This window comes from Maniola jurtina, chromosome 25 (assembly GCF_905333055.1).
Source record: "Maniola jurtina chromosome 25, ilManJurt1.1, whole genome shotgun sequence".
Lineage (NCBI taxonomy): Eukaryota > Metazoa > Arthropoda > Insecta > Lepidoptera > Nymphalidae > Maniola > Maniola jurtina.
The window spans coordinates 8,510,514-8,537,405 of record NC_060053.1 but is presented as its reverse complement, the minus strand read 5'-3'; the positions used below and the strand labels follow the sequence as shown (position 1 = coordinate 8,537,405).

Sequence of the window (26,892 nt, the reverse complement as noted above, 5' to 3'; positions counted from 1 at the left end):
CTTTATTAAAGTTACCCGTTGCCATTGCAGTTGCTATAATCTGTGGCAAATTACAAGAAAAACATGGCTGATTTGATTTGTAAAGTTGATCTATAAAATGGAAACGTTTTACTTTACTAAAAACGCCCGTATAAGTAGTAGTTGTTCTTAGAAATTAACCAACAGTTTGTTACGTAGTTTTAATTAATTGTTAGTGTATGTGATCTATGCGGAAGAATACAAAGTTTACGTACCACAGTGAGTTCGGTTGCAAATTGCAAAATAGTCAAAAGGTTGATGAGTTTGCGGTAAATTGTAGAGTCCAGTGTGAGGTGCGATGTCGTACCCGCCTCGGCCGCCGCTCGTGCCCTACGGGCTCGCGCCGGGGGTGGTCACCATGCCGATGGCCACTCACGTAAGTAAAGGATTCACAAACTCAACTCGCTTAACCTCTGCTGCTTTGTAATTTCGATTTAAACTCACACAGGTAATATATTAGTTATCCCCCACAATAAATAGCTAACTAATAAGTTGCGAGTTTATCAAAATCTACATAGGTATACCTATATAGGAAAAAATAAACTTAAGGAAACAAGTCATTTAGTCAGTGTAACCATAGGAATAATAGTGTGATATAGTTTGCCGGGCACTGACTGGTACCAGCTTAGCATCTTAGTTGCCTGCCATTATTTTATGGTAATAATTAATAAAGCATTTAGGAGTGCTCTAAATGCTAGACAAGTTTCTCAGTGACATGCCTGCATTCAAGTAAAATTACCACTGAATAAGTTCATATTATTAAAATTTTAATTAAAACATGTTTTGGGAAGATGGATAGTTAGTTATTTACAGAGTCAAATCACGTTAGAATCACCAGATTGGGAAGAGAGAGCCAACTTGGCTGCTTGCTGGCTTCAGCGTATGACCCCTACACTTGTGTTGCTATGATCAATATTTCATTGTTGTCATTGTGGCTTTTTTTTGCAAAGAATAACAGCTAAAGTGGAATTGATCATTAGTTATTTATTTATTTACTATAGTACCGCCCACAGAGTTACACATTTAGATTAAATACATGTTGTTCCTTAAAGTCTAGGGCTCTTATGCAGCTCCACTTACGGGCAGTCACAGCATGCATTAACATAAACATAAGTCGTACAGTAAAATATAAAAAATAATATAATAGTTTTATTTATTAGTTTTTTTATTTTAAAAAATTAGTCATTAGTCATTACAAACAGATAGACTTAGAGCTGTATGTATATTTGAAGACTAGGTGTCCGGCCCCGGCTTCTCTTGGGTGGAATTCCTAAAAATTTATTCTTAGTGGAGATTACATTTAAGTGAAAGCCAAATCTCAAGTATATAGACAGTGGTCTGAGCTGCGTGTACATTGATGATGAAAGGAGAAACTAACTGACATTAGTGTACAGTTCAATTTGCTGGCTCTGGGTTAGTTATGCTATTAATTATAGGGTTATTAATAATGTTGCTACCGTATGTATATGTATCACTGGCATGTCAATAAATAAAATAATTCTCATTGGCACAGGTGATGGTTGGTGCGTATGGCGCGGGAGGCGCGGTGGGTGGGCGCTCAGCCCTCCTGCCCGCGCCCCCCAACCCGGGCAAGGCCGCTCATAGACAGCGCACTGCCAATGGGGCCAAAGATGTGGACGGCCCTCCGGTCACTGTGTTCATAGGTATGTAGTCATCATCTCAACTCATCTCCACTACTGAGCTCAGTCTCCTTCCGGAATGAGGAGTTTTTAGCCTCTCCTTGTTCCCCATTCAAGGGCTGGGGTGGTCAGCCTCTGCCTGAGAGCCCGCTGGAGGCCGAAGTTAGTAATGATAGTGTGTATGACCGGCAGGCAACATCTCGAGCCGCGCGCCGGACGCCATGATCCGCGCGCTGCTGGGCGCGTGCGGCGCGGTCATCAGCTGGAAGCGCGTGAACACGTTCGGCTTCTGCGAGTTCGCGGGCCCCGAGGCGGCGCTGCGCTGCGTGCGCCTGCTTCACGAGCGCGCGCTGGCCGACAAGAAGCTACTGGCGCGCACCGACGGCAAGATGCAGGCGCTCGTCGACACATACAAGAGTAACTCACGCTTTGCTGACCCACACAAATGGACTATTTCTTCCTTCCACTATACAGATACACTGACTATTTCTATGTTCCACTGTACAAATGGACTAACTATTACTTTGTTCCACTATACAATTGGATTAACTATTACTTATTTTTTTTATTTTATTTAATAGGAAGCCAACGGTATACAAAGAAAAATAATTATGACGACTTATATAAACTTAGGACTATCAATGTATACTCACTTACAGGCTAACTCAACATGCTTAATCTACAACTTCTAAATAGTAAAACTTAACCTAAGACATTCTTTGCATAAATTCTATAATAATTAAATTAACTACTCAAAAAGCCAAAAGTACAATAATTCTTAAAACTAACAATAAAAACTACAATTAAGACTAACAATAGTACCCTACAATTTCAAAATGAATCTTTAAACATTTTATATTAGACTTACTATGGAATATTTAAAGACTCATTAGGTGGTTTTTAATTTTCTTTTTAAATAACGAAGCGGAGTGTTGAAAAATATCTAGGTTAGCTTTTCTGAACACATTATTATAAGATATCACAATTCTATTAAGAGGAGCAGCACTACCAAGGTTACTTTTACATATTCTGGCCCTAAATGTTTGTTTGCTCTTTATAAGCGATCTTGCGTTTTGCTTTGGTATTGACAGTTGTATTCTATTTAATAAATTTGGACAATCAATATCCCCATTTATAATCTTGTGTAAAAAACAAAGATCCATCATTTCTCTGCGATTGGATAGTGAAAGGGTTTTATAACGTTTTAAAAGATCATTATAATTATAAATTTCCTTCAAAATATTTTCTTTGTAGGCTACGTGCCGTAAAAATTTCTTTTGCACCCTCTCTATCCTACCCTTATGCACTTGGTAGTACAGATTCCAAGCCACAGAGCAATACTCGAGTCTACTTCGGATCAATGAGTTAAAAAGCGTTAGTTTTGTTGATGACTTTTTAAATTCTTTGGTATTTCGAATAATAAAACCTAATAATTTAAGTGCCTTTGTAATAACGTAATCCGTATGTGGTATAAAGCTGAGTTTATGATCGATTATGATCCCAAGGTCACTTATTTGTTTAACGTTTTCTAAAATGTTGCCATCAATGCTGTAATCAAAGTTAATATTGTTTACTTTCCTGCTAAATGTTATACTATAACATTTTAAGCAATTTAATTTTAAATTATTATTATTACACCACACTGAAAGTCTATTTATATCCTGTTGCATGTTTATGGCATCACTAACATTATTAATTGTGTTATACAATTTGAGGTCGTCTGCATAAAGATGGAATTGACAGTACAAAAAGCATTCGGCAATGTCATTAATGAAAATACCAAATAGCGTAGGGCCAAGAATGGATCCCTGTGGTACTCCTGAAGTTGCAACGAAGGAATTGGATTGATACCCTCCGATGACCACATTCATGTTGCGGTTTTTTAAATATGACTCTAACCAATTAAGAAGATTTCCACAAATACCGTATTTTGCAAGCTTTGCCAACAGGATATTGTGATCGACTACATCAAATGCTTTGGCTAAATCAGTATAAACACAATCTATTTGTTTAGATTGGTCGAGGGCTTTTGATAAGTCATCAACGAAAAGTGCTAAATTAGACGTAGTTGATCTTTTCTTAATGAACCCATGTTGGTTCTCTATTATTGTTGATTTCATATACCACGTTAATACTGGACAGATTAATGATTCAAACACTTTTGAAAACACCGATAAAATACATATAGGTCTATATTTAGTTATGTCCTTTCTGTCCCCGCTTTTGAAAACCGGGACCACCCTAGCCTTTTTCCACATCCTTGGAAATTCACCTTCAGATAGTGATCTGTTATATATCAGTAATAGAGGCCTTGCTAATAATGCAGCGCAGTTTTTAATGAAAACAGACGGAATATCATCCGGGCCTGGGCCTTTATTCACGTCAAGGCATTTTAATTGCTTTAGTACCTCTTTCTCAGTTAACATTATATTACTTAATTGTGAGTTGTTTTGCGTATTGTTACATATTGTATATTGTAATGTTTTAGGTTGTTGATATATTTTTGAAAAGTGAATCGAGAACTGGTTACAAATATCAGAGCCATCGGTGAATGAATGACCATTAAATGTCATTAAGCTAGGGTAATCGCATTTGTTGCTACGCATTTTTTTTAAATGTGAGTAGAAAAATTTTGGATTTATTCTTATATTGTACTCTACTCTTTCTAAATATCTTTTATAGTCCATGTTTATAATAATTTCGCATCTATCTCTTAGTAATTTAAATTCTATTTCATCTAGTGGATTATGATATTTTTTGTACATTACTCTATATTTATTTTTTTCTGCTAATCTTTTGATCAGATTTTTTGAATACCAGATAGGATAACGAGCATTAGCTTGAACTCTTTTCTTTGGAATACATTTTTCAATTATTTTACGTAATTCAGTGTAAAATATTTCTGTCATTTCATTTACATTGTGACAACTATTAAACATTTACTTATTTTGTTCCACTATACATATAAAGCAAATATTACTTTGTCCTACTTGTTTTCAGCACCTGAAAATGAGTTGATTTCATTGTATTTATAATATAGGAAAGTCATACGATAAGCTGTCAAAATAATGTTTCTAGAATATATGAAATCAGTGTGGCTAAAATTTGATGAGGCTCAGTGTAAAGTTTGTATTGAGAGAGAAGATTGATGGTGGGTGGTGATGGGTTGAGACGTGAATGTGTGTGCAGCGGAGCAGCGCTCGCGCATGGCCATCGGCGGGGAGCAGGCGCCGGGCACGGAGGGCGAGGGCTACCTGGACGCCAAGCAGCGCGCCGTGGACGAGGCGGCCGAGCGCCGGCTGCAGCAGCTCTACCGCGACTACCAGGAGGACATCAACAACTACGAGATCCTGCAGAAAGGTTTATTATTTCTAGGCCATCTGTTATCAATCATTGATGTAGACTGTAATCAGATTATTATGAGTGCGTTTAGGGTTGGGAGAAGGGCACTCTATCAAAAAGCTCTTCTCATAGGGCTTTCGCTGGCTTGATTGTCCACAGGACAGTTGTTCTATTGTGGCTTGTTTTAGCCTACTAACTCTGCTGCACGTGGTAAGTGACACTGCCAGACTATTGCCTGGGCTTCAAGCCGGGCTGTGTGCAGGAGGCAGCTACTGTGCCGTGTGACCACGCATGGACGCGTCACTGCCATAAATGTGTAAACGATTTTGCTCAACTTTCCTGAAACGAACCGCTAAGGTGTGGAATGTCTGTGTTTCCTGCATCACCTAAATATCTTCTAAGCAAGCGGCGTACTCCATCTTAGGCTTATCACACTAATATTATAGTGACGAGTTTTAGTGCATGTATGTGTGTATGTTTGTTACTCTTTCATATAAAAATTACTGAACAGATTTGGCTGAAATTCGCAATGGACTATAAATTTTTCTCTAGATTAAAACATAGGCCACTTTTATTCCGGAACATCAGAGTTTCTTATGGGATTTTGAGAAACCTAAGTCGCGGGCGTTTGCTAGTGTAATTTTTTTTTAAATTACAATTCTGTGTGTCCCCGCAGAGGAGGCGATCTCGAAGACGGCGCGCGTGCTGGAGGAGGCGGACATCTCGGAGGAGAAGCGTGACGTCATCCACCGCGAGATCGGCAAGTTCCGCGAGAGCATGAAGGTACGCCCGTCCCCCGCCGCCGCCGCCCCCGCCGCCCCGCCCCCTCCCCGCCCCAGTAACGTGCGCCCCACCGCCCCGCCCGCCCGACAGCGACGCGCCGGCGACGCGACCGCTTGCGCCATAGCTCTACCCCGGCTATCGTCTACGTACTGGGTTTCGTTGTTTCAAGTGACAAATCAAAAATCAAGTAGCCGGATTGCAGACTTGCGTACATTCAGTGGCAGCTAAGTATGACTCTTGTCAAAAAAGTATGATGTCGATGATGGAAATATTGACTTATTAATTAGCAATGGAAATAAAACAATATAATGTAAAACAACTGGTACATATTACAATAAAAGTTATGACTTTGAATTTTCGATATTACGAGCTTGTCGGGCGTGACTACACGGGCGTGGGCGAAATATTGATAATGGTGTAAGGTTATTTTTAAAAATTGATTTGAGTTGTCAAAAATAATATAAAATTATTAATTTACCTAATGCAGGTAGTTTGATAAAATCGATATTTGGCTCATTCGATGTCATACAATCTGTTGCTAGGAGGCCAACAAGATTGAACTTGCATAAATACGGGTGTTTCGAAGGTTTTAGTTCAGTCTCCTTCTGAGATTCGGAGCGATATCGCATATTTTCGGTATTTGGATTGTGAACTGAATAATTAGATGTTGTGATAGCAATCACGCTCTAATTAAATTATTTATTTTGGCATTAGTTTGTTTAGATTAAAACTCTCGGATAACCTTACACATTAAACTTGTGTTTTTTTGTGTTGGTTTTGGAGAGGACATTCCAATAATTCGATAAAAATATTTAAATAATACCTGCTTTTCTGAGTGACGCCAATAATGGTATGTACCTGGTGTTTACATTATAATATACTGAGTTTTTATTGTTCAAATAGGTTTAATAACATTTTAAAACAAACATTAGCATGTCGGTGACGCGAAGTTTTTACCCGCTTCAAAATCGCCCACGGCCCGATAATGCCCAACATACCTGGAGAAGTTATCACTTCTAAAAGTAAAAATTTAGACCGTAACGCCCGACAGAAGCGAAACTTCTACACATTTTTTATTGAAGCTTTTGAAATAAAATGCAGCAGTATTTTAGACGTATTCATCATTACAAAGAATAAGAGGTGTTCCGTGGGCCTCGCCATTTTGCTGGTAAATGTGAAGCTACTCACTCCATATTGTTACTTATTAATATTGTTTTGTTTCAGTAACTTTTTACTGACACCAGTGAGACTAAATTATAATGCGACGAAAATAGGGAGTCATTTGCAATTTACAAAAGATTTTTTTCAATTAGTGAAAATGTAAAATGTAGGGAAAATCACCCCATAGTTGACATTGTCGAATCAAGAACACGAAAGCAAAAAAAAGTTCATAACACACAGATGTGTATTTGAACTGTGCGTGAAGGTAACACGCACAATTATTGTTGTAACGTTCGGCAAATAAAACAGATTCGGCATTACGTTACGTCATACTCATCAGAGTTACCTGTGACCCACGTCACGGGAGCCAGTGAGCCCGTCGCTATATGACCTTAAAAAGAACATTATTAGTAACGGTATACCAATATATAGTTGAACGTTATGTTTTATCATTATTTAACGGTAAACGCGGGTCGAGTGAAAACGCTTCTTGGAATTATCCGTCCTTCCTATCCTTTATACCGGTAAAAAGTAACAAAGTAATACTATTGTTATTTTTAGCAGTACAAAGAATGGTATATAACGTTAATGGATGTGTATCGTTATTTTGATCGTTATCGATATCGGTACTTCGAGAACGCTACAAAAATACCGATGATTCGGTCCCTGATTATGTATGAGGTTGTTCAAGTTGGTAGGTGCGGTAGATGGTAGTGCAATGCTGCAGGGCACGGTAGGGCTCGGTAGAGTAGGGTGGTAGTGTCGGAGCGGGCGGGAGGTCGTGGTCGCTAAGGCTCGCTTTGCGGTAGGTGCCGAGCAGCCGCCGCGCCGCGCCGCCGGGTGAGTGTCCGCGCCCTCCGCGTCTCGCGCGCACGCATCGCGGCGCCGAACACGCGAACACGCGCCAACTCATTCCGATAACCGAGGAAAAAAATTCAAATCAAAACCTCTTATTTACAATTGTCGATGGTCAAGTGTTACAGAAAAATAATGACAATGATAGTAATTCTTATTTGTTTCAATCGTGCCCTGGGCTGAGTAATAGTCCACAATGAACTCAGTCTGGGTCTATTTATTTTCCAGATTTCTTGTCCTTGTAATAATTGTGTATCTATTTTATAATGAATTTAGACAGATCGAAACAACAGAATATATATAAATATCAATGTTATTGTATTTATAGTATTTTAATAAAAAGTATCAATGTTGCTACACCCTTAATATGCGCGTAACATAAAAAATTGTAACGTGTCAATGGGTATTACATATCAAAATTTGTTTTTCAAACGCATATACCATATTTGTGTCGTTCAAGCGTGAGTATGTGCGTGCTCGCGTGTCGGGTGTCAAAGTAAAAGTCGGCGCGACAGCGATGCGTGCTCACTAAGAGACAGCGGAGGTTAATCAAATTTTCATTGAATTGTATGTATTTTAACAGATTTCTCATTATATCTTTTTCATTTATTACACTATCACTTTACAATTTCTTTTAGGTTTCATATTTTTCTTACTTTAAATGCTTAAAGGCTGATCGTGTTTCAATTGCACACTCTTATTATAACGTAGTAAAGTCACCAAAAAAATAGTAGTTTAAAAAAATATTTTTTACCATTGATCGATTTTAAAGTGTACTTGAAACATTCAGCTTCAACTGGAGCTATACTATATCGTCACACGTCATATTCTGGATTGTCATATTTTGTTTTCCATTATTCATGCGACGTTGGCACACTAGGCACACCACACAAGTATCATACATTATATTATTATGTATTATTTTTAATTCGGCAAATGACCGGTCGAGATTCATCGAAGATCTTATGTATAACCGTGATCCCGTAGTCGTATTTGTAGAGTTTCATAAATTCTATTCGTAAGTAAGATGCGTCTCGATCGGCGAAGCCGTTCGTCGCGAATCCATATTCGTGAGTTATGGACGAGCGACTCGCCTCCCGACTGCGCTCTCGTCCTGTATTATCGCACCTCTAACCTTACTTTAATTATAAAACAAAACTCGAATAGTTAAGTTACATCAGAATAGGGACCGCTACCTTACTAAATTAACCTTATAACTACCAAATTACCATATTACTTTCATATGGTAACGTTAATAGCAGCGATATACCAAATTGATTTAATGTTCAATTTTTATCTATACTCAACGGTAAATGCGCGTCGAGTGAAGATGCTTCTTGGTACATGGCATTATTAGATTGAGATGAGTGTATATTTACCGGTGTAAGTATTGTTACTTTTACCGGTATTAATAATGGTATCTAGATATCGGTATCGTTATTTTTGTAACGCTACAAACAGTACCGTCAATTCGTTCCCTGATTACGATGAAACTAACAGCTATGATTTCTAACCGGTTCAATATTTGGTTAAAACCTTAAAAATGGATGTGTCGAGAGCTGGGTCGGGGTGGGCTCGGTATCCCGCGTGGAGCGAGCGCGCCGGGCACGCCGCCGGAGCGCCGCCGCCGCCGCCGCGCGCCGCCGCCGCCTCGCGCCGGACTCCGCGTAAGTGACGACATTGTGTTTTGGGTAGAGCGAGAGCGAGAGTCGAGGTGTGTCGTTGAGTTCTTCCACAGGTGCCGCCCCGCGCCCCGCGCCGCGCGCCGCCCCGCCCCGCGACCCCTGAGCGGACACCGTTGCAACGATCGTATGACAGACATTCGTTTCATTTAAACGCTTGCGGCCATTGCATTCGTATACATCTCATTTGAAAAAGCCACTACTCACTTTTTGGATAAAATTGTCAGTTACAGTGGTCGCCAAACAAATAGTCCAGCCTGAAGTTGCAACGTAACTGTTCACGGTGGTTCTACGTACATTACACGCACGAGCCCGGCTGAGATCTACTGTATACGACACGCAGACGTGCGCCTCGTGTTCAGATTGGCCTCCTTGTTTTGCGCGCATCATCATTTTTACTAATAAATTAAAATTCGCTTCTATGAATTAAATCCTGAAACAATAATCCATTAATTCTATGAGTCCGATCGAGGAGCATCTGGAAATGTTGAAGAGTGCAACGAATGCAGTGGTCGAAGTCATCTGACACTTGTAATTTCTGAAAGCGAGGCTTGGAACATGCTTTAGCGCGACGCTCGAGTTGCATACTGCACATCCTCAACTTGCCAAACTTGTTGCCGTGATTGTGTTCATTCCTGTTTTTGTTGCAGCGACGCGCTCGGCCTCAGAACTTGCTTATTTTGAGCCATCTTTGTACGAATTCTCTTTCTACGTGGCAGAAAAGTATCGCGCTTAAAGTCACCACTGACTAACATTTGTATAATATATTTATTGGCGTCACTCAGAAAAGCAGGTATTATTTAAATATTTTTATCGAATTATTGGAATGTCCTCTCCAAAACCAACACAAAAAAACACAAGTTTAATGTGTAAGGTTATCCGAGAGTTTTAATCTAAACAAACTAATGCCAAAATAAATAATTTAATTAGAGCGTGATTGCTATCACAACATCTAATTATTCAGTTCACAATCCAAATACCGAAAATATGCGATATCGCTCCGAATCTCAGAAGGAGACTGAACTAAAACCTTCGAAACACCCGTATTTATGCAAGTTCAATCTTGTTGGCCTCCTAGCAACAGATTGTATGACATCGAATGAGCCAAATATCGATTTTATCAAACTACCTGCATTAGGTAAATTAATAATTTTATATTATTTTTGACAACTCAAATCAATTTTTAAAAATAACCTTACATATTGAAGGTGCAGAAGTTATATATTATATATCTAGCTCTACATTTTAATGTTACACTGTCACAAAACACTTATGGGTTTATCGATCTGAGATCATATTTTTGTGATTTAAAACGGGCCTATAAATGTTTTTCAAAATAAAGACTGAAAAATATTTGGCCCAAAAAATCACACTGAGAATATAGTTATAAACAAATCGTTCTATTGATTCACGTCAATTTTCCTAATCTATTGGAATCTTATACCTTTTGTCTGCACCTAATTATAACTCGCAACACTTACCTCTCTCATTAGAGACGCTATCTTTTGTGTCAAGTAGAAATACTTTGAAAAGGTTGCATAGAGCATAATATACAGATGAGCGTTTAGAGGCCGGGCGCGGTCGCGCTGTGCCGGTGCTGTGTCGGTGCGGCGGCGAGCACTCGTGAACTGGGCGCGCTTGTGCAGGAGGAGGCCGACGTGGTGGTGCGCCGCAAGCGAGACAAGGACGACAAGCCCGAGCGCGAGAAGGAGAAGGAGAAGGACAGGGACAAGGACAAGGAGCGCGAGCGGGACAGGGATAAGGAGCGCGACCGCGAACGTGAACGCGAGAGGGAGCGCGAGCGCGAGCGCGAGCGGGAGCGGGAGCGCGAGCGCGACAAGGACAGGCGACGTGCGAGCCCTGCCAGGTATTGCAATTCATAAAGACAAAAAATGTAAATTATTTAAAAGAGCTGGTTATACTCTACCTTAGTGACTTCTACTTCTTACATTAGACAAAAAAAAAATATTTGTGTTGAAATTAAATTTATCCTTAGTAATAATTTGAATATTATTTGTGATTGTATTTACTATTGTGAAAGTTATTGTTTTTAAAATATTGGTTAGAATGTTGTGATAATTTATTATTGGAAATAGTTGGACAACAAAAGCAGGAAATGAGAGTGTAATTATTATGGTTGCGCAGGGGCAAGGATCGGCGCGAGGACCGCGAGAAGGAGCGCGAGCGGGAGCGCGAGGAGCGGGACCGCGAGCGGGAGCGGGAGAGAGAGCGGGAGCGGGAGAAGGAGAGGGAGCGGGAGCGAGAGAGGTATAACGTCATCAGCTAGTACAGCGTCATATCATCTACGCAAAGTTAAAGAAAGTACACTGTAAAACAACATTTGTTAACTCGCGTTTATCATAAACTGACGAATTTATATGATCCTTTCGCATAAGTACGAGTAGCGTCATCTAGTGTCTGTATGCGGCATCGACACAGGAAGCGGATTGCTTCTTGTTGTCTCCCAACGTAGGCATCGGTGACGACGAAGACGAAGACGCATCGGACATGACACCCCGACCACCGGAGATAACCCACCCACCGGACAGAGAAAATCCAGATGCCTCAAGGCCGACGTCGAATTCAGGCGCGGCCTCAGCCTATTAGAAAGCTTGAAATTAATAATCCAGGTAGCAAGATGCTGTGAGGACACGCCCGGGCAAGGAGACTCGGCCTCGAGGCCCGTACCCCGATAGAGTTTAGTTTGTCGAGAAGACACCACAACGGTTCTTGTTTATTGTGCGCGACCTACTCGACATACTTGTCGACGATTGTATAAAGAACACCTGCGAACTGGGTGATTTGTCGACGGTGGTCTACTCGGCAGCACCAAGTGAAGCGCGATGACGATAATGTCCTTACTGCCGCGCAATTGCTTTGTCACTCATTATGACCTGCTTTTTCATTACATATTTTGTGACGCATATGAATTATAAATATTATTGTTATTTCATACCTACTTTCTCCCTAATTTTTTCGAAAAAACCTTTTTGCGGATATAATATTTTTTCTTCAAAATTCGCAGGGAAATCCGCGAGAGGGAGAGAGAGCGTGAGGCGCGCGAGCGGGAGCGAGAGAGGGAGCGGGACCGCGAGCGGTGAGTCGCAGGGGGATTTGAGTGTCCACTGTAATATGGATACTGCCCGTGTCAAAAACAAATTAGTTTGTTATAATTACGTAATATCGAGTTTCGCCATTATTTTTTTAGAAAACAAACAGCTATACATTTTACATAATTTTAACCTTAGTCTAGATAATTCCAATAATCCATTAAAGATTTCACAATAAAGTGGATTCATAATTTACTAGTACATTTCCCGATCAGGTAGATATATTTATTTCATTTTGGCTCGCGTACAACTTTTATAGGTAAGATTTGCATTATTTTTTTAGGTAAATGTGAATAATCAGAATTTCCAAGAATATCATGTATTTTATTTATTAACATTTTAACATTATTTAATTTCAAAAACGTAGCAGCTAATATGACTGGCATCTCTCTCGGTACACTGCAGTGAACAAAAAATCTAACCTATATATTTTTAAAAAGAAAAATACGCGCAGAATCTAGGAGCTCGTTAATGGGCAAATGAAACTCGTAAAGTGTTATCGCTGTGCTTAGTACGAGAGTTGATATCACACCGACGACGTTGATAGAATTCGAGCGTCGACACACTTCACATTCTACAGGATATACTTCGAGGAGTGTGCTAGGGATTCGACCTAGTTCCCGCTTTACCATTTTACATAGTCCACCTAGTCATAGTAGTTACACAAACTGATGTTTGCGCTTAAATTTTGGTGCTTCAGTTCTGTTTCGCTTAGATTCTGCTTAAATGAAGATGATGAAAAAATGATATTACGTAGAACCAAACAACTGAAAACCTGGGTCCTGCATCGCAATTTTTTTGAAACATTTGTTTTTAAAAATTCCCACATTTTTTGGTGATAATTCAAAAATTGTTTGTTAGTTAAATGATAACAATTTCTACAGCCAGCAGGGCTCCGAGCGCAAGCCTTATGAAATGAAATCGGTGGCATATTGCGTCAAAAATGACTTCTCACGCGCCATTTTAACTTGGTGTCAAATGTCATGTCAAAAGTACAATTTTAGTCCTTATTTTAAAGGTGAACCCTATTTTTGACATGACAGTTGAGTCCTAGAATTAAAATGGCGCGTGATAGGTCATTTTGTATGGACTATACTGAATTTTTGACTTCAAATTGTTATCCTATCAATAACTTGACTTTGACATTATTGTTTCGCGCTCGAATTGTATCAATGTTGGATGGTGAGATGGAAAATCCCATACTAAGCACGTCGAAACACAAATTGCGATACCGTCGTATACTGCAATATGCACTGCTCTCACTTGCCGGCAGTATTTCGCGATTTCTTGAACGTTGCATTTACAACATTTTCTTATTCTATTTAGCTATTGGGAAAAATTCAATTCTATTACGCCTCATTATAATTTTTAATTGAAAATTTAAACTGTAAAAGTGGGATGACAATATTATAAATCCTAATGAATAAATAATAAGCCCTAGTTGTATTGTTAAGCTCTGGATATAATAGATTTACAGTTTTAATACATAACATGTACATAATTGTTTATTGTCCCTGATAAATAAAAACAATGTAATATGTAATTTCTCCATGAGTGGTTTCCTCATTGCTGAAGGTCCCCCTTTGCATTAATCGCGTGATGGTGGTAGTTTGTGCATAGTAAAGTGTGTTACAAGAGTAGAGTGGGTGCTAAACGATGGTGGTGTGTGTGAGCGCGCGTACAGCTGCGGTGTGGCTGCACCCCTACATACGCACGCGCCGCGAGATCCGCCGCGACCTGCGCCGAGCCAGGCAGCGGTATACACCTTCATGTGTTCCCTCGATTATAATAATAATTTAACTAGCAGCTTATGCACACTACACACAAACCACTATTTTACCTCCTTAGGAGTTTATTTTCCAAAGAATAATGAAGCAAATATTTGTTTATTTTGGATCTACAGCCTAAACACCAATATTAGCTATATTATGGCTATAATATTATAGCTATAAATTGAAAAATTACAGATCTTCGTACAAACTTTTATCCCCTATTTGACTTTCTTAGGATTAATGTTCTGTTCTTTTGTTTGTAACCACAGCCAGCGGTTGAGGCTTATAGATCAGTCAGTCAGGACAGCTGTTTCTTCTTCTAGGTACTATACACATGTATAATTGAAGCAGTATTGTCTAATGTGTATACATTTTTGTGTATAACAGAGAGCGCGAGCGAGAACGCGAACGCGACCGCGAACGTTCCCGCGAGCGCGAGAGGGACAGAGACCGCGAGAGGGAGCGGGACAGGGAGAGAGAGCGATCGCGCGGGCGAAGTGAGGCAGACGCACGCCGGGAGAAGGAGCTCGAGGAAGAGGCGAGAGACAAGAAGAGGCTGGAGAAGAAGGCGAGGGAGAAGGAGGCCGCCTACCAGGAGAGGTGAGTTTGACGAGTGCTGTGTCGGGCGACCGAGGGAGCGCGGACGAGAAAGCGAGTGCGAGAGGGAGCGGGACAAGAAGCAGAGGGGCTTTTTTCTTCAAAGAATGCTTAAAAAATTGAAAATGAACGTTCCAGATTACGTAACTGGGAGAGCCGCGAGCGGCGCAAGGGCAAAGAGTACGAGCGCGAGAAAGAGAGGGAGCGATGCCGCGAAGAGGAGCGCGAGCGAGAGGCCAAGCGGCTCAAGCAGTTCCTCGAGGACTACGACGACGAGCGCGACGACCACAAGTACTACAAGTGAGTACACTACGCGTTACTGTTACAACCGATGCTGGTGCTGCGCCCGTCATTTACAAGAGGCTTTCCACTGCGTTGATCATGAAACATTGCGGATTTAGGATTGGAGTTGATGAGTTCTTACCTCAATTATACAATACAAAAGGTAGACGAATGGAAAGCGATCTTCCAGACCAGTTGTAAAAATAGGGGTCCCACGAGGTTCCTTTCTATTCCTTCTGTTCTTAAAAGGTAAACAAAGTAGCTTCTCGCTGCAATGCGTAAGAGGTCTTATGGACCGCGTATAGTAATACGGGGCCCATAAGACCTCGTAGCGCGAACTGACAATGAAATCCAAGTGAAAATGATCCAAGTGAAAAAAATCCAATGACATACAAGTAAAAAACCGAACTCCAGAAGGTTTAAAGCGTCGTCGGGTAAATCGCCTCGCTTACGCATTTGTTCGGGAATGCTGGTGCGATTTGTTTATCTTGTAAGCAGAGTAAAGTATAATAGTCAATCGGTGTGGCGTGTATCACAGAGGCAAGGAGCTGCAGCGGCGCCTGGGGTCGCGCGTGCGCGAGGCGGAGAGCGACGCGCGCGAGCGGGCGCGCGAGCAGGACGAGTTGGAGCAGCTGCGTAAAACTGTGTTCGGTGAGTCGCATCATCATCAGCCTGTGGACGTCCACTGTTGGAGGCGTGCCTTGCCTTCTCAATGTCTCAATGGTTAAAGAGCGGTTCAAGCTCACCCGTTGCTCTATTGTCGTAGCTACTAGTATTAGCATTACGCTCTTCTGGTCTCTGCCTACGCTGTAGCCGCACAGCAATAAAACACCCACTGCGCAAGTTCAAGCTCAGGGGCCTTTTAACAAAACGCTAACAAACTGTAGCTTTCATGAATGCAGTACGAGGAGAGTATAAGAGCAAAGGAAGCTAGGCTTAAGCATTATACAAACTTCCATACATTCATGGTTTCAGTCATAAAAAGCAGTTTTTTGTCCGCTTTACTTGAAAATGTTATCGAGCAAATAACATCTAAAGCTTCAAAAATATCCGGACTAGTATTCAGACAAATGAAAATATTCAAGGACCCCAGTTTATCTATACTGGTCTTCAACGGTGTTGTCCGTAGCATCCTTGAATATTGTAGCACTGTATGGAGTCCAGGGTATCAAGTTCATTCTGATAGAATAGAACGAATTCAAAAAAGGTTTCTATACCATCTAACTTACAATGACTTCAAATGTGACAAATTGTTTTCATACGAATCTCGTCTCTCTTACTATAAAATGAAATCCCTTAGAGACCGTAGAAAGATTACGGATGTCATTTTTCTGGCAAAATTAATAAAGGGTCTCATTGATGCGCCTGAGTTACTTGAACGCTTGAAGTTCGTTGTGCCCCGTGACTGTAGCCGCTTACACAATCGCAAGACGTTCTGTTTGCCTCAAACCAAAACCAAGCTTGGGCATCATAGTCCGCTATATAGAATGCAGTCTCTTGCAAATAGTTACAGAGATGTTATAGATATCTTCTGTGACAATATACCAAGAATAAAAAGTAAGTTAAGTACACAGATAATTAATAGTTAGAAAGTAGTTTGTATAAGGTTTTTCCTATTTTGTTAGTAGCTGTTCTGGGTTAAGTTTTTGTTCCTTGTTTGTTAAGTTTATTTTGTGTTGCGCTGTAGTTTTGTACCTACATACTTTAATAGTGCATGCCGAGTCCACATCGAGAAGACGCAATTGCGCGCATGTTTCTTTGTCCATTTATCTTCTTGTATTTTTTCTTACCAATTGTAGTCGGTTTTGTGGACTGAATAAAAAAAAAAAAAAAAAAAAATGTTATCTTCATTGGAATAATTATTTTTGTTCTGTGGCAGGCTCCCGCGCGCCGGACGACCCCGCCGCCGCGGCCGAGTTCGAGCGAGCGAGACGGCAACAGGACGAGATGTACCGCCCTAAACTATTGCTTGATGTAACTCTCACAGGCGACCTGCAGAGGGAGAGGGAGATACAGCGCGCGCGGCAGAGGGAAGAGGCGCGCAAAGAGGTATATGTACTGTGTTTCTTTCAACATATTGTCGTAGGGTCCTGTATTTAGACAGTTTCGTTGATTGCGTACGCAGATGGTATGCGCTGCTGACCTGACAGGACGGGCGGCGGCGCGGTCATCAGGCGCTTCGGCCGCGACCACGCCAAATGACATATTATATAACCTCTAATTATGGTTGAGCTGATATTTTTGTAGATATTTTTGGCAAATTTTGCCCTTTTTTACCAAATAAACTTGTGTTTGATTGTGATCACAGAAATTGGGCTATGTTGCGCTATACTGCGCTCAGCCAACCTTCTGGCGCTAAGTTTTTTTTACAAACAACGCTCAGCTGCGCGGTTCGTGTGTGACTGCGACAGCGCGACATGCGTGCACAAGTAAGCTGATGTAGCAGACTTTGAAGCCAATGAGTCTTGTAGCGCGAATGTAATGCATCAAGCTGGAACTTGGCTTTTTGAAAATGGGTTAAAATGATGAAATAGATAGCGTAGAATATATTATAATTGTTGACAGGCTCGCGAGCGGTTGGCGCGAGAGCGAGAGCGCTACCTGCGCGCGCAGGCCACGCGCGAGCTGCCCACCGAGGCCGAGCCCATCGACTCCGACGACAGGTGAGCGATGAGCTTTACGTCGCTGGCGGGACTTTTCATTTCATGACAAGCTAGCCCCTGCCTGCGATCTGACGCGGGGTTATTCGCGAACTCAGTGTTTAACATTGACTGATAGTCAACTGAGCTATTTCTTCCCCCTCTTTATTTAGAGGCTTAGTCAGTGAGTGATTGTCGCTTTGTTAATAACACCCAAACCTTATCCTCTAATGTTAAAATATGTTCTAACTAGCGTCACGTAGGGCGGCCGTTCCAGCAGTGCATCTACTATCTTGTACAATAGATTCCCCGTTGCGTAACCAGTTGTTTGTATCTCCCCAGCGGCGGCGCGGAGGCGGCGGGCGCCATGGAGGGCGTGGAGGAGGCCGAGCCGGAGCCGGGCTCGCCCGAGGGCTCCCTCACCCCGCCCGCGCCGTCGCCGCGCCGCAAGCACCGCAAGCACAGGCACCGCGCGCCGCCCGACACGCCGCCGCACCCGCACCAGAGACATGTGAGTACAGCCGGCCCAGCATGAAGCTGCTCTCACAATGTAAAGGATTTACACCATAGTCCGCCATAGCGCGCATTGGCATACTTCACACTCCGAGAACATTATGGAGAACTCTCAGGTATGCAGATTTCCTCACGATTCTTTCCTTGACCATTCAAGCAAGTGATATTCAAAAAGATTAGCGGTGCGTGCCTGGGATTGAATCCCCTACCTACCCGAATAGACGGCGGGCTTTCGACCGTTGCACGCTGGGCTAGCACCGCTTTGTGTAATATGTATATTAGTACGAATTAATAATAATGTATGAATACCTAACACAATAGATTATGCTGTGATTCTGTATGTGAGAAGAGGAGTATAACGGTGTGTTTGTTGCAGAGCGACGGCGGCAGCACGCCCCCGCGCCCGCCCTCCGAGGAGCGCTACCACGTAAGACCGACCACATTATTGTACTGCCGTTTTACTATTTTTATTAATGAAATTAACCTTTAGGCCGCGTGTGCACTCATTCGTATTCGGGTTTTTATGTAAGCACAAAAACGGAGATTAGTATAAACATGTCGTGTTGTCGTGCTGCAGACTGGCGCGGGCGGCGGCAACAGCGCGGGCAGCTCTCCAATCAGCATCAGCTTCCGGCACGCCAACCCGGCGCACGCCACGCCCACCGGCGCCGCCGACACGCCCAAACGTGAGTTACATACAGATAATAAGTAGGTATACACGTAGAATATACCTAATATGCAAGTGTATGAATTCCGATATATGAGTTATGACAGCAACTGCTGGAATCGGTCTCTCTTTTTTTTTTTTTATTAACTATCAAATATTGAACGTTTTACAAATGCTTTTAACACAACAAAAAAAACCACTAAGGTTTAGTATTGTTGTTTATCATTCCGTCCATTAATCAATTTTGGGTATAGTACTTCCATAAATAATATATACATTATTTATAGAAGCACTAGGGAACATTACAAGATAATAATTTCTTATTCTTACAAATGAATACTGCAAAGTAGCCAGTAGACCGTACATAATGCCACAGTAAAGACAGTATTACATACAGATGCCCGCCGAAGCCGTCTCGACAGCAATCGTGCGGTGAGCGCGGGACGGAGGAGCGACCCGAACTAGCCGGCGTAGTTGGGGTCCTCAGCTGAAGAGTCATCGCAGTCAAAAGGGGCAGACTACTGTCTCTTTTTGTACTGTCTCGGGCCACGCAATCGCGCCTTTAAACATTCAAATGCGTGTCAATTTGCGTAATGCATTGCTCAGTGAGCAACATGCATGTAACATGTCCCTGTTGTCGGCAGCGGAGCGGCGCGGCGTGCACGCGGCCTTCGCGGACGACGACGACGAGCCGCACGCGCTGCACCCGCACCCGCACCACCCGCACCACCAGCACCACTCGCACCACAGAGGTGAGCCTGCCCAAAGCTGCTGTGTACAGTACCATCGACACCACCGAAGTAAACCACGTTGACGTCAAAGCAAAATTAAACTAAACCTCGCTTTAAGGTCCTTTATTCTATACTGCCGCCTTCTTACCACCAACGTCATTCTCGTCACAGGTTAGGTGAGCTGACTGGCTCGCTCCTTAGTAGCAACTACAATAACGACATGGAAAAATGAACTTAAGGGCCCTGCTTTTAAAATCAATTATTCAATACCACAGAATTTCATTTCCAATGTTTTCGTTTGGGATGCTGCTGGTTGCAGATGATCCTTAATTCGAAAGAGTTACAAGCCCATTGTACTTTAACGTTACAGTGTTTTTGATGCTCGAAATACGGATCTACGAGGTTTTTCTCATTGTGTAGTTTTATAATTTTGATTACCTATAACATTATAATAGGTACGTAGGATACTTTGTGTTAAAAATAAACAGGAGAGCTGCCAACAGAGCCGCGGTGTTACGTCACGAAATGCAATTTTGTTGAAGCTCTATTATGAAACCTTGATCACAAAGTTGGGACTCAATTTCAGCACAACTTTAGACTACTTTGTTTAGAATAAAGATAAGGTTTGTATGAAGTAGATGAAAAACGTCTGGATTAAAGAAAAGTTTGATCAGAAGTGTTACACCGTTATGTTCGCCTTTCAGTCTATTATGGTTTCACAGGTAAAGACAAAAAGGACAAGGACAAGAGTAAAAAGGGCGACAGCAGCGAGCGCGCGGAGAAGGGGGAGAAGGGAGAGAAAGGAGAAAAGGGGGAGAAGAGCGAGAAGGGAGACAAGAGCGAGAGGGAGAAGGGCGACAAGGAGAACAAGTGCGCGGAGGAGAAACGGAAGCACATCAAGAGTTTGATAGATAAGATCCCCACACAGAAGGAGCAGCTGTTCCAGTATCAGCTCGATACGGACCAGGTAAACATATAAAACACTTCCTCACTGACTGACTGACGTTTTCAAACTATATAAAGGCTTGCGCTTGACTGCAATCACACCAAACAGGAGATGATGCAGCCTAAGGTCAAACCGTTGGGGTCATGAAGAGGGTTACATAGGAAATGAAAGTGTGTATGAATTTACAAGATATACCTATGGAAATTGATATTTAGTCTTTTGGGTGAAAACGAATGTGTGTTTCAGGATTCTTGGAAATTCCGTTCCAATCTAGTCATCTCTGTACCTTTCATCAAAATCAGTTAAACTGTTGGGCCGTGAAAAGATGGCAGACAGACAGACAGGTAACAAGGTAACTTGGTGTGGCTCACAGATAGACAACGTGCTGATGGAGAAGAAGATCCGTCCGTGGATCAACAAGAAGATCATAGAGTACATCGGCGAGCCGGAACCGACACTGGTCGACTTCATCTGCAGCAAGGTGCTGGCCGGCTCCGCGCCGCAGGGCATCCTGGACGACGTGCAGATGGTGACTATACCTCCTCGTCTCGACCCGTCGGCGGCCCACTACTGAGCACGGCTCCCTCTCACTGTGAGAAGGGCCATAGCCACAACAGTACAGAGCATGCATGTTTCCTTACAGTGTATTCTTTCACAGCTTATGCAAGCTATATTTAGTGCACGGATTCTAGCAGTTACAATTCCACAAGTTTATGTTAATGGGGTTTAGCTTTCAAAAATTCAAAATTCAAACATTTTAGTTTAGTTGGGTTAACTTTTAATTAATAAAGCGGGGAGGAAAAGGGCGGAGTCTGGGATCTTGAGATACCCGACGACGGACATGGGGATATGTACTTATCCTCGATGGCCACTCTCAACGCCAGGGGGCACTTGCCAGAGAGCCCGACGATCATTTGATGGTGTTATTACGGTCCATACAGTAACATGGCGTTGTGTGTTGCCGCAGGTCCTGGACGAGGAGGCGGAGGTGTTCGTCGTCAAGATGTGGCGCCTGCTCATCTACGAGCTCGAGGCCAAGCGCGCCGGCCTGCACAAGTAGACCGCCCGACAGGACCACACCACACCACACCACACCACACCACACCACACCACACAACACCACACCACACGACTCGCCGCACCAGCAATACAAGCTTGCTTACCGTGAACACTACAACTCAACACATGTCGAGAATACGAAGTACAGTACTACCACTTTAAGTTACGCTGATATACCTGCGCAGAGAACTTATTTTTGATTGACGCGAAAATATCTTAGCTAATCATAGTGCGCTATTGGTTGTTGCCTACGCGCCTTGTATTGTACGTGCGAGTTACAAGCGAAATTATAGCACAAGTCTCTGTTGCTTTTGTTGTGTTCAAAATCTTAACGTCAAGCAATAAGGTTTGTATTTCATGAACGTAGTTCGGTGTTAGTCGGCGCTAGGCTGCGCTTCTCATGCAAACTCATTTTGTCGATGAGACTTGTAAAAGTGGCAGCACTGTAACGTGGTGTGTTGCGAGTTATTAGTATGATTCCACCCAGTGGTGTGCAGATCATAGAGGTGTAAAAGCACTGCTTACCCCAGTTGTTATAGCTCAATGCTTATTTTTCATTATGACCGATGCATAAGTTCCTACCTAACTAATGCCTACCCTTGTGCATGCCACTGATTCCACCATCACACACACACATACACATACACACACGATAATAATACGATGAAAAACACTACGCTTTAGTTTTAAAAGTTGAAATAATTTTTTTACAGTTTCTTATATTTTTAATGAGCAATGTAAATTATTTTATAATTGGGAAGTCCATTGCTGATGTTAAAATGCGAAAATGTGTTTGTAAGTTTGCCCTCACGTTTGCGTCGCGCCACGTCGTCACATTTCCGGCTTTAAACTTGAATCCACGTGGAGACGCGGGCGTCGGCTAGTGTGAACTATAGCAATACATGCAAACCTGTGTACAGTTATGATTTTACGTTTATAAGCCATATGTTAAGATAACACACTATATTATATATACGTAGTCATTTTATAACAACTTGTTATACTTTTCGAAAAGCAAATTCAATGCCGAGTTGGGCCACGAAAGTAAATTAGCGCTCTGCGAAAATTGAGTGAATGTATAAATCGGCCGAACAGAATGTCGACTCTAAAACTAGGTGTATTAAGGTCTATTTTACTATGATGAAATAATATCTCAACCTACGAATTTTGAGATGTACTGTACTGATTTTTTGTTAGATAAAGTTAAATGTATACAAATCACTATAAATTTGAACGGATGTAGTACGGTATTTACGCAAAATGGATCAATTCACAAAATGTATTACTTTTTGAGCTCTGACCATCGCGCTCGATGTGAACTGTACAATGTACATCAAACATATTAACGCAATGTTTTTGTGTTTGCCTGCAGTTTTTTATTGTATACAAAAAGAATATAAATGTAGCCAATCTAAGAAATGTCAAATCAAGCTAAAGGTTTGTTAGGCATTTTATCATTAATTTTACTACAACATAAATTTTCTCAAAACGAATTGAGACAAACTTTTACAAAATGCATAAAGTAACCATCGAGTCACTATGGAGTATCTTCCGAATAACTCTAGTGTAACTGACTTCAAAGTTGAAAGGACACAAGTAGCTTCTCGCTGAAACGCGTACGAGGCGCATACGACCTTGTTACCGCGAACTGACAAACAAATTATACGAGTCAAAAACCTAACATCAGAAGGTCTAAAGCGCTGAAAAAGTCGCGTCGCTTGCGCCTTTCTTCGAGAAGGTTTCTGCGATCTATGAAGTCGACTATGAAAAACTAAAGTATATACTGTAACACTTAAAGTGTGAATACACTGGCGCCGATTCTCAAGTCTTTCTCTAAACTATTAGAGTATCTGCATCTTTTTCCTTTTAGTATTGCTAAAAAAGGACAGAAAATTATTTTTAAATTAAAGACTACTCTTTTTTTTCCTCTCTCGTCTGGCTTTTCACAGATTAGCTAATGTCAAGTTTGTAGTTATTTGTAACATTGACTCTTTAACATCTATTTCAACTCTATTTGAAGGTGCGCTCACATTTTAGGTGGCATTTTAGAATGTATAATTTTAAAAGAGTGAGTGAGACGTGAATAAGAGTGTGAAATGGAAAGAAAGAGCGAGTATGTGTTTGTTTCATCGCATGGATACAAGATACGAGGTAATACTGTAGCAATTAATAAAGTATTCCAAAAGTTGAATTTGTTTTATTGATGTACATTTACAAAAGGATGGTGTCTGCTAAGTAATATACTATTTAATGATAAAGCAGGGCGTCGTGCGGCGCCTTGCTTTGAAACCAACAAACGTACTATTTAAATCTTTATATTATCGTGTATGCACACTGGAAAGTCGCGGACGACTGCGCACACCAGTCGCTCGCGACGCTCTTGGCTATAGGGAGTCGCAAGCAAAGCTTTCTGATGACTAATAATTTTGCTTAGGTCCAAAAAGAATTGATATACAGTCCGACAATACTCTTTTGGCGCGTGGCCAAAATCGGAACTAAAGCCGCCATCTAGAGAATTGTGCACTTGTTGATTCGCTGTGTCGGATAAAGCGACAACTGCGCCCTCTCAAATGCCAAAAGAGCCTTGTCGGACTGTACCTCTATCGCGGCAGGCAACACGAATACTTTGCGGCGGCTTCGCTTCCTACCATGCAGATATAACTCGGCAAGCGTGTATAGGCATCTTCTAGGCAAGCGCGCTCCAAGTCAGACCTCATCATTGGCAATTGGCATGACTGTCGTCAAGCGCGGAGCGTGAAACTACTGTGCTCAGCAGCACGCGCTACTCGCAGCCCAGCGCGGACTTCTTGCAGCAGTTGCAGCAGCGCGGCAGCAGCAGGCGCGGGCGCGGCGTGGCGTTGTAGGCGCGGCGCGCCCGCAGCCCGTGCTCCGGCACGTACCAGCGCCCGCGGCTGTCGTACTTGGGCCCCTCCGGCAGCAGCACGTGCCGCGCGCACAGCCGACCCTGCGCGCAAGGCAGCTACGTTATACGAGCACGCTGCGTACACTCTCCCGGCCGCTCCGGCATCACCAGGGGGAAAGAACTGGGCTTACGTCCACCGCTGGACGTAAGCCCTCTGGAACGACTTCCACGCACACGCCATGATCTTGAGTTGGCTTAGTTACCTAAATGTCAGAATTCAATTCCGAAAATCAAATTCCTCTCCACACTATAGGACTAGGTATTATTCCAATAGTACCAAAACATACCAAGGATCCCTGACTTATTGACTGATCTGTCAACGTGCAACGTACTAAGCTTTCTCTCCAGTTAAATAATGGAAAAGGTAGAGTTACCTTCATCCTGAGCCGATGGATCCAGCCTCCGGTAGCGGGCGCCATGTCCAACACGTCCGGATTGGGAAGTTCGTCGCGTTCGTCTTCTCCCTGTATTGCGAGCGGTCTCGCTTCATTTCCCAAGATGTTACCTTTATCTTGTAATTCAACACTATTCGTACTCTGAGTTTTGAGCTGACTAGGCTGACTGCTCATAAAGTCTTTGAACAAATCCTTATTTTTCGACGCAAACTTTTTGAATTTATCGATCCTATTTTTATTTATTACTTTTGGTTTCAGTTTCGGTGAATAAATTTCATTTGGATTGTTTAGTCTACTACTATTATTTCTGTTTACGAGATAAAATTGATTATTTACTAGTTTTCTGAATTTAAGTTTTCTTAGTGGATCCTTTGTAACGGAATTGTCGAGCTTCATACCGACATTAGAGGAAACTGTTTTCATCTGGACGTCATAGTCGAATTCCCACGAATGTTCATCTGCTCTTCGATTGACTGCTCTAAAAGTATTATTTTTCGTATCCTTAGTTGTTATTTCCTTACCATATTTAGGTGAATATGTAACAGTGGTTCCCACAGAACTTATTGTACTGGAATTGACAACTTTGTTCCGCTGCATGTCAGCATAGTCATCATTATTTCGTCTAAGATTTTGTTTGAGCACATCCACTAAATCAATTTTCTTCAAGGTGACATTTTCTAAATAGGTATAAATAGATAAAAGATTATTTTTTATTAATTCTCAGTAAATGATTTAATAACAAAGCTTACTTTCCAGATTAGAATTGATTCAGATGGCAATCTTCTAACAATCTGAACTTGCTAAAACGCCCGTTACCTACCTACCTATGTAGAAGGTTACAGTATCTTCATTATACTTAAAAAGTGGAAACTCGTTCCATTTATCACAATAATGGTTAGGGGTTTCCTAGGAAAATAAGAAAAGAAACAAAACCGAATCTACGTAGTTACCTAGTTAGTTAGTAGCTAAGTTAAGAAAATAACTGTATAAATGAACCAATACAATAAAAATGCCTTTAAAAATGGAGCATTACCGGCGTACACGTGGAACCAAACGTTGAGTAGAGCGAGGCAGCGCCGCGAGTCCATATTTCACAGTTTTAATACAACAACGCAAGTCGCGACAAAAATAACTCGGCGTATAATAAAAATTTATTGCGAGGACAATAAAACGCAGTCGACGAGCTCTTTGCAATATCCGCTAACTATAAACTGTCCCGCGGCACTGGCTGTGATTACTGCACCAATCAGCGTTGCTATGCTATGCTGTGCTATGCTTTATCGCTGCTCTGCTTACATTAGACAAACAGACAAACTCTGCTGCGCTACGCTTTTTAAGGTTCTGCTGCTTTTTTCTGGTGGAAGGCTTCGACCGTGGTTAGTTACCAGGATGGCAAAGCCGTGCCGCCAAGCGATTTAGCGCTCCGGTAGAATAATGCTGTGTAGAAACCAAACGAGTTATGGGTTTCATGAAAACTGCCAATCCCTTTCAAGTTATCCCGCTTCCATCTTAGACTGCATCATCACTTGCCACCAGATGAGATTGCAGTCAAGGGCTAACTTGTATAGAATAAAATTATTTGAAAAAAATATAATAGCAACGCATTGCATAGCATAGCATCGCATTGCCCAACTCGCTCAGTCTTCCGTTTGTCTCACTTGCACTTGTGCGTATGCATGTCGCGCTGTCGCAGTCCCACACCACAGACCACTTCCCTAACACACGAACAAAACATAGCACTAGAAAGTTAGCTCAGCTGAACGCAGTACAGCGCAGC

The 26,892-nt window shown here is 41.9% G+C and overlaps 2 protein-coding genes across 3 annotated transcripts; one reads left to right on the top strand and one right to left on the bottom strand.

The window, feature by feature from the left end:
• Positions 1–51: 51 nt before the first annotated feature.
• Positions 52–23,983, top strand: LOC123878184 (RNA-binding protein 25). Of its 2 annotated transcripts, XM_045925295.1 has the most exons (21): positions 52–394; positions 1,532–1,682; positions 1,851–2,075; positions 4,848–5,018; positions 5,677–5,783; positions 11,128–11,348; positions 11,627–11,749; positions 12,507–12,578; positions 14,751–14,963; positions 15,099–15,260; positions 15,781–15,893; positions 17,122–17,291; positions 17,808–17,905; positions 18,224–18,392; positions 18,771–18,821; positions 18,972–19,080; positions 19,706–19,813; positions 20,515–20,587; positions 20,657–20,759; positions 21,112–21,267; positions 21,706–23,983. In XM_045925295.1, exons 1-21 carry the CDS (start codon positions 317–319, stop codon positions 21,796–21,798), a joined length of 2,766 nt encoding a protein of 921 aa, XP_045781251.1. In that variant the 5' UTR covers positions 52–316; the 3' UTR covers positions 21,799–23,983. The 2 variants fall into 2 exon arrangements, with proteins under 2 accessions (XP_045781251.1, XP_045781252.1); XM_045925296.1 differs by lacking the exons at positions 11,627–11,749; positions 12,507–12,578 and having other exon boundaries at positions 11,128–11,278; positions 14,750–14,963.
• On the bottom strand, positions 22,004–26,278 carry LOC123878187. Its single transcript, XM_045925303.1, has 3 exons — positions 26,149–26,278; positions 25,095–25,792; positions 22,004–24,762 (listed from the first exon to the last, which is right to left on the bottom strand). The coding sequence occupies exons 1-3, from the start codon at positions 26,201–26,203 to the stop codon at positions 24,580–24,582; spliced, it is 936 nt and encodes a 311-aa protein (XP_045781259.1). The 5' UTR covers positions 26,204–26,278; the 3' UTR covers positions 22,004–24,579.
• Between the last annotated feature and the right edge of the window lie 614 nt (positions 26,279–26,892).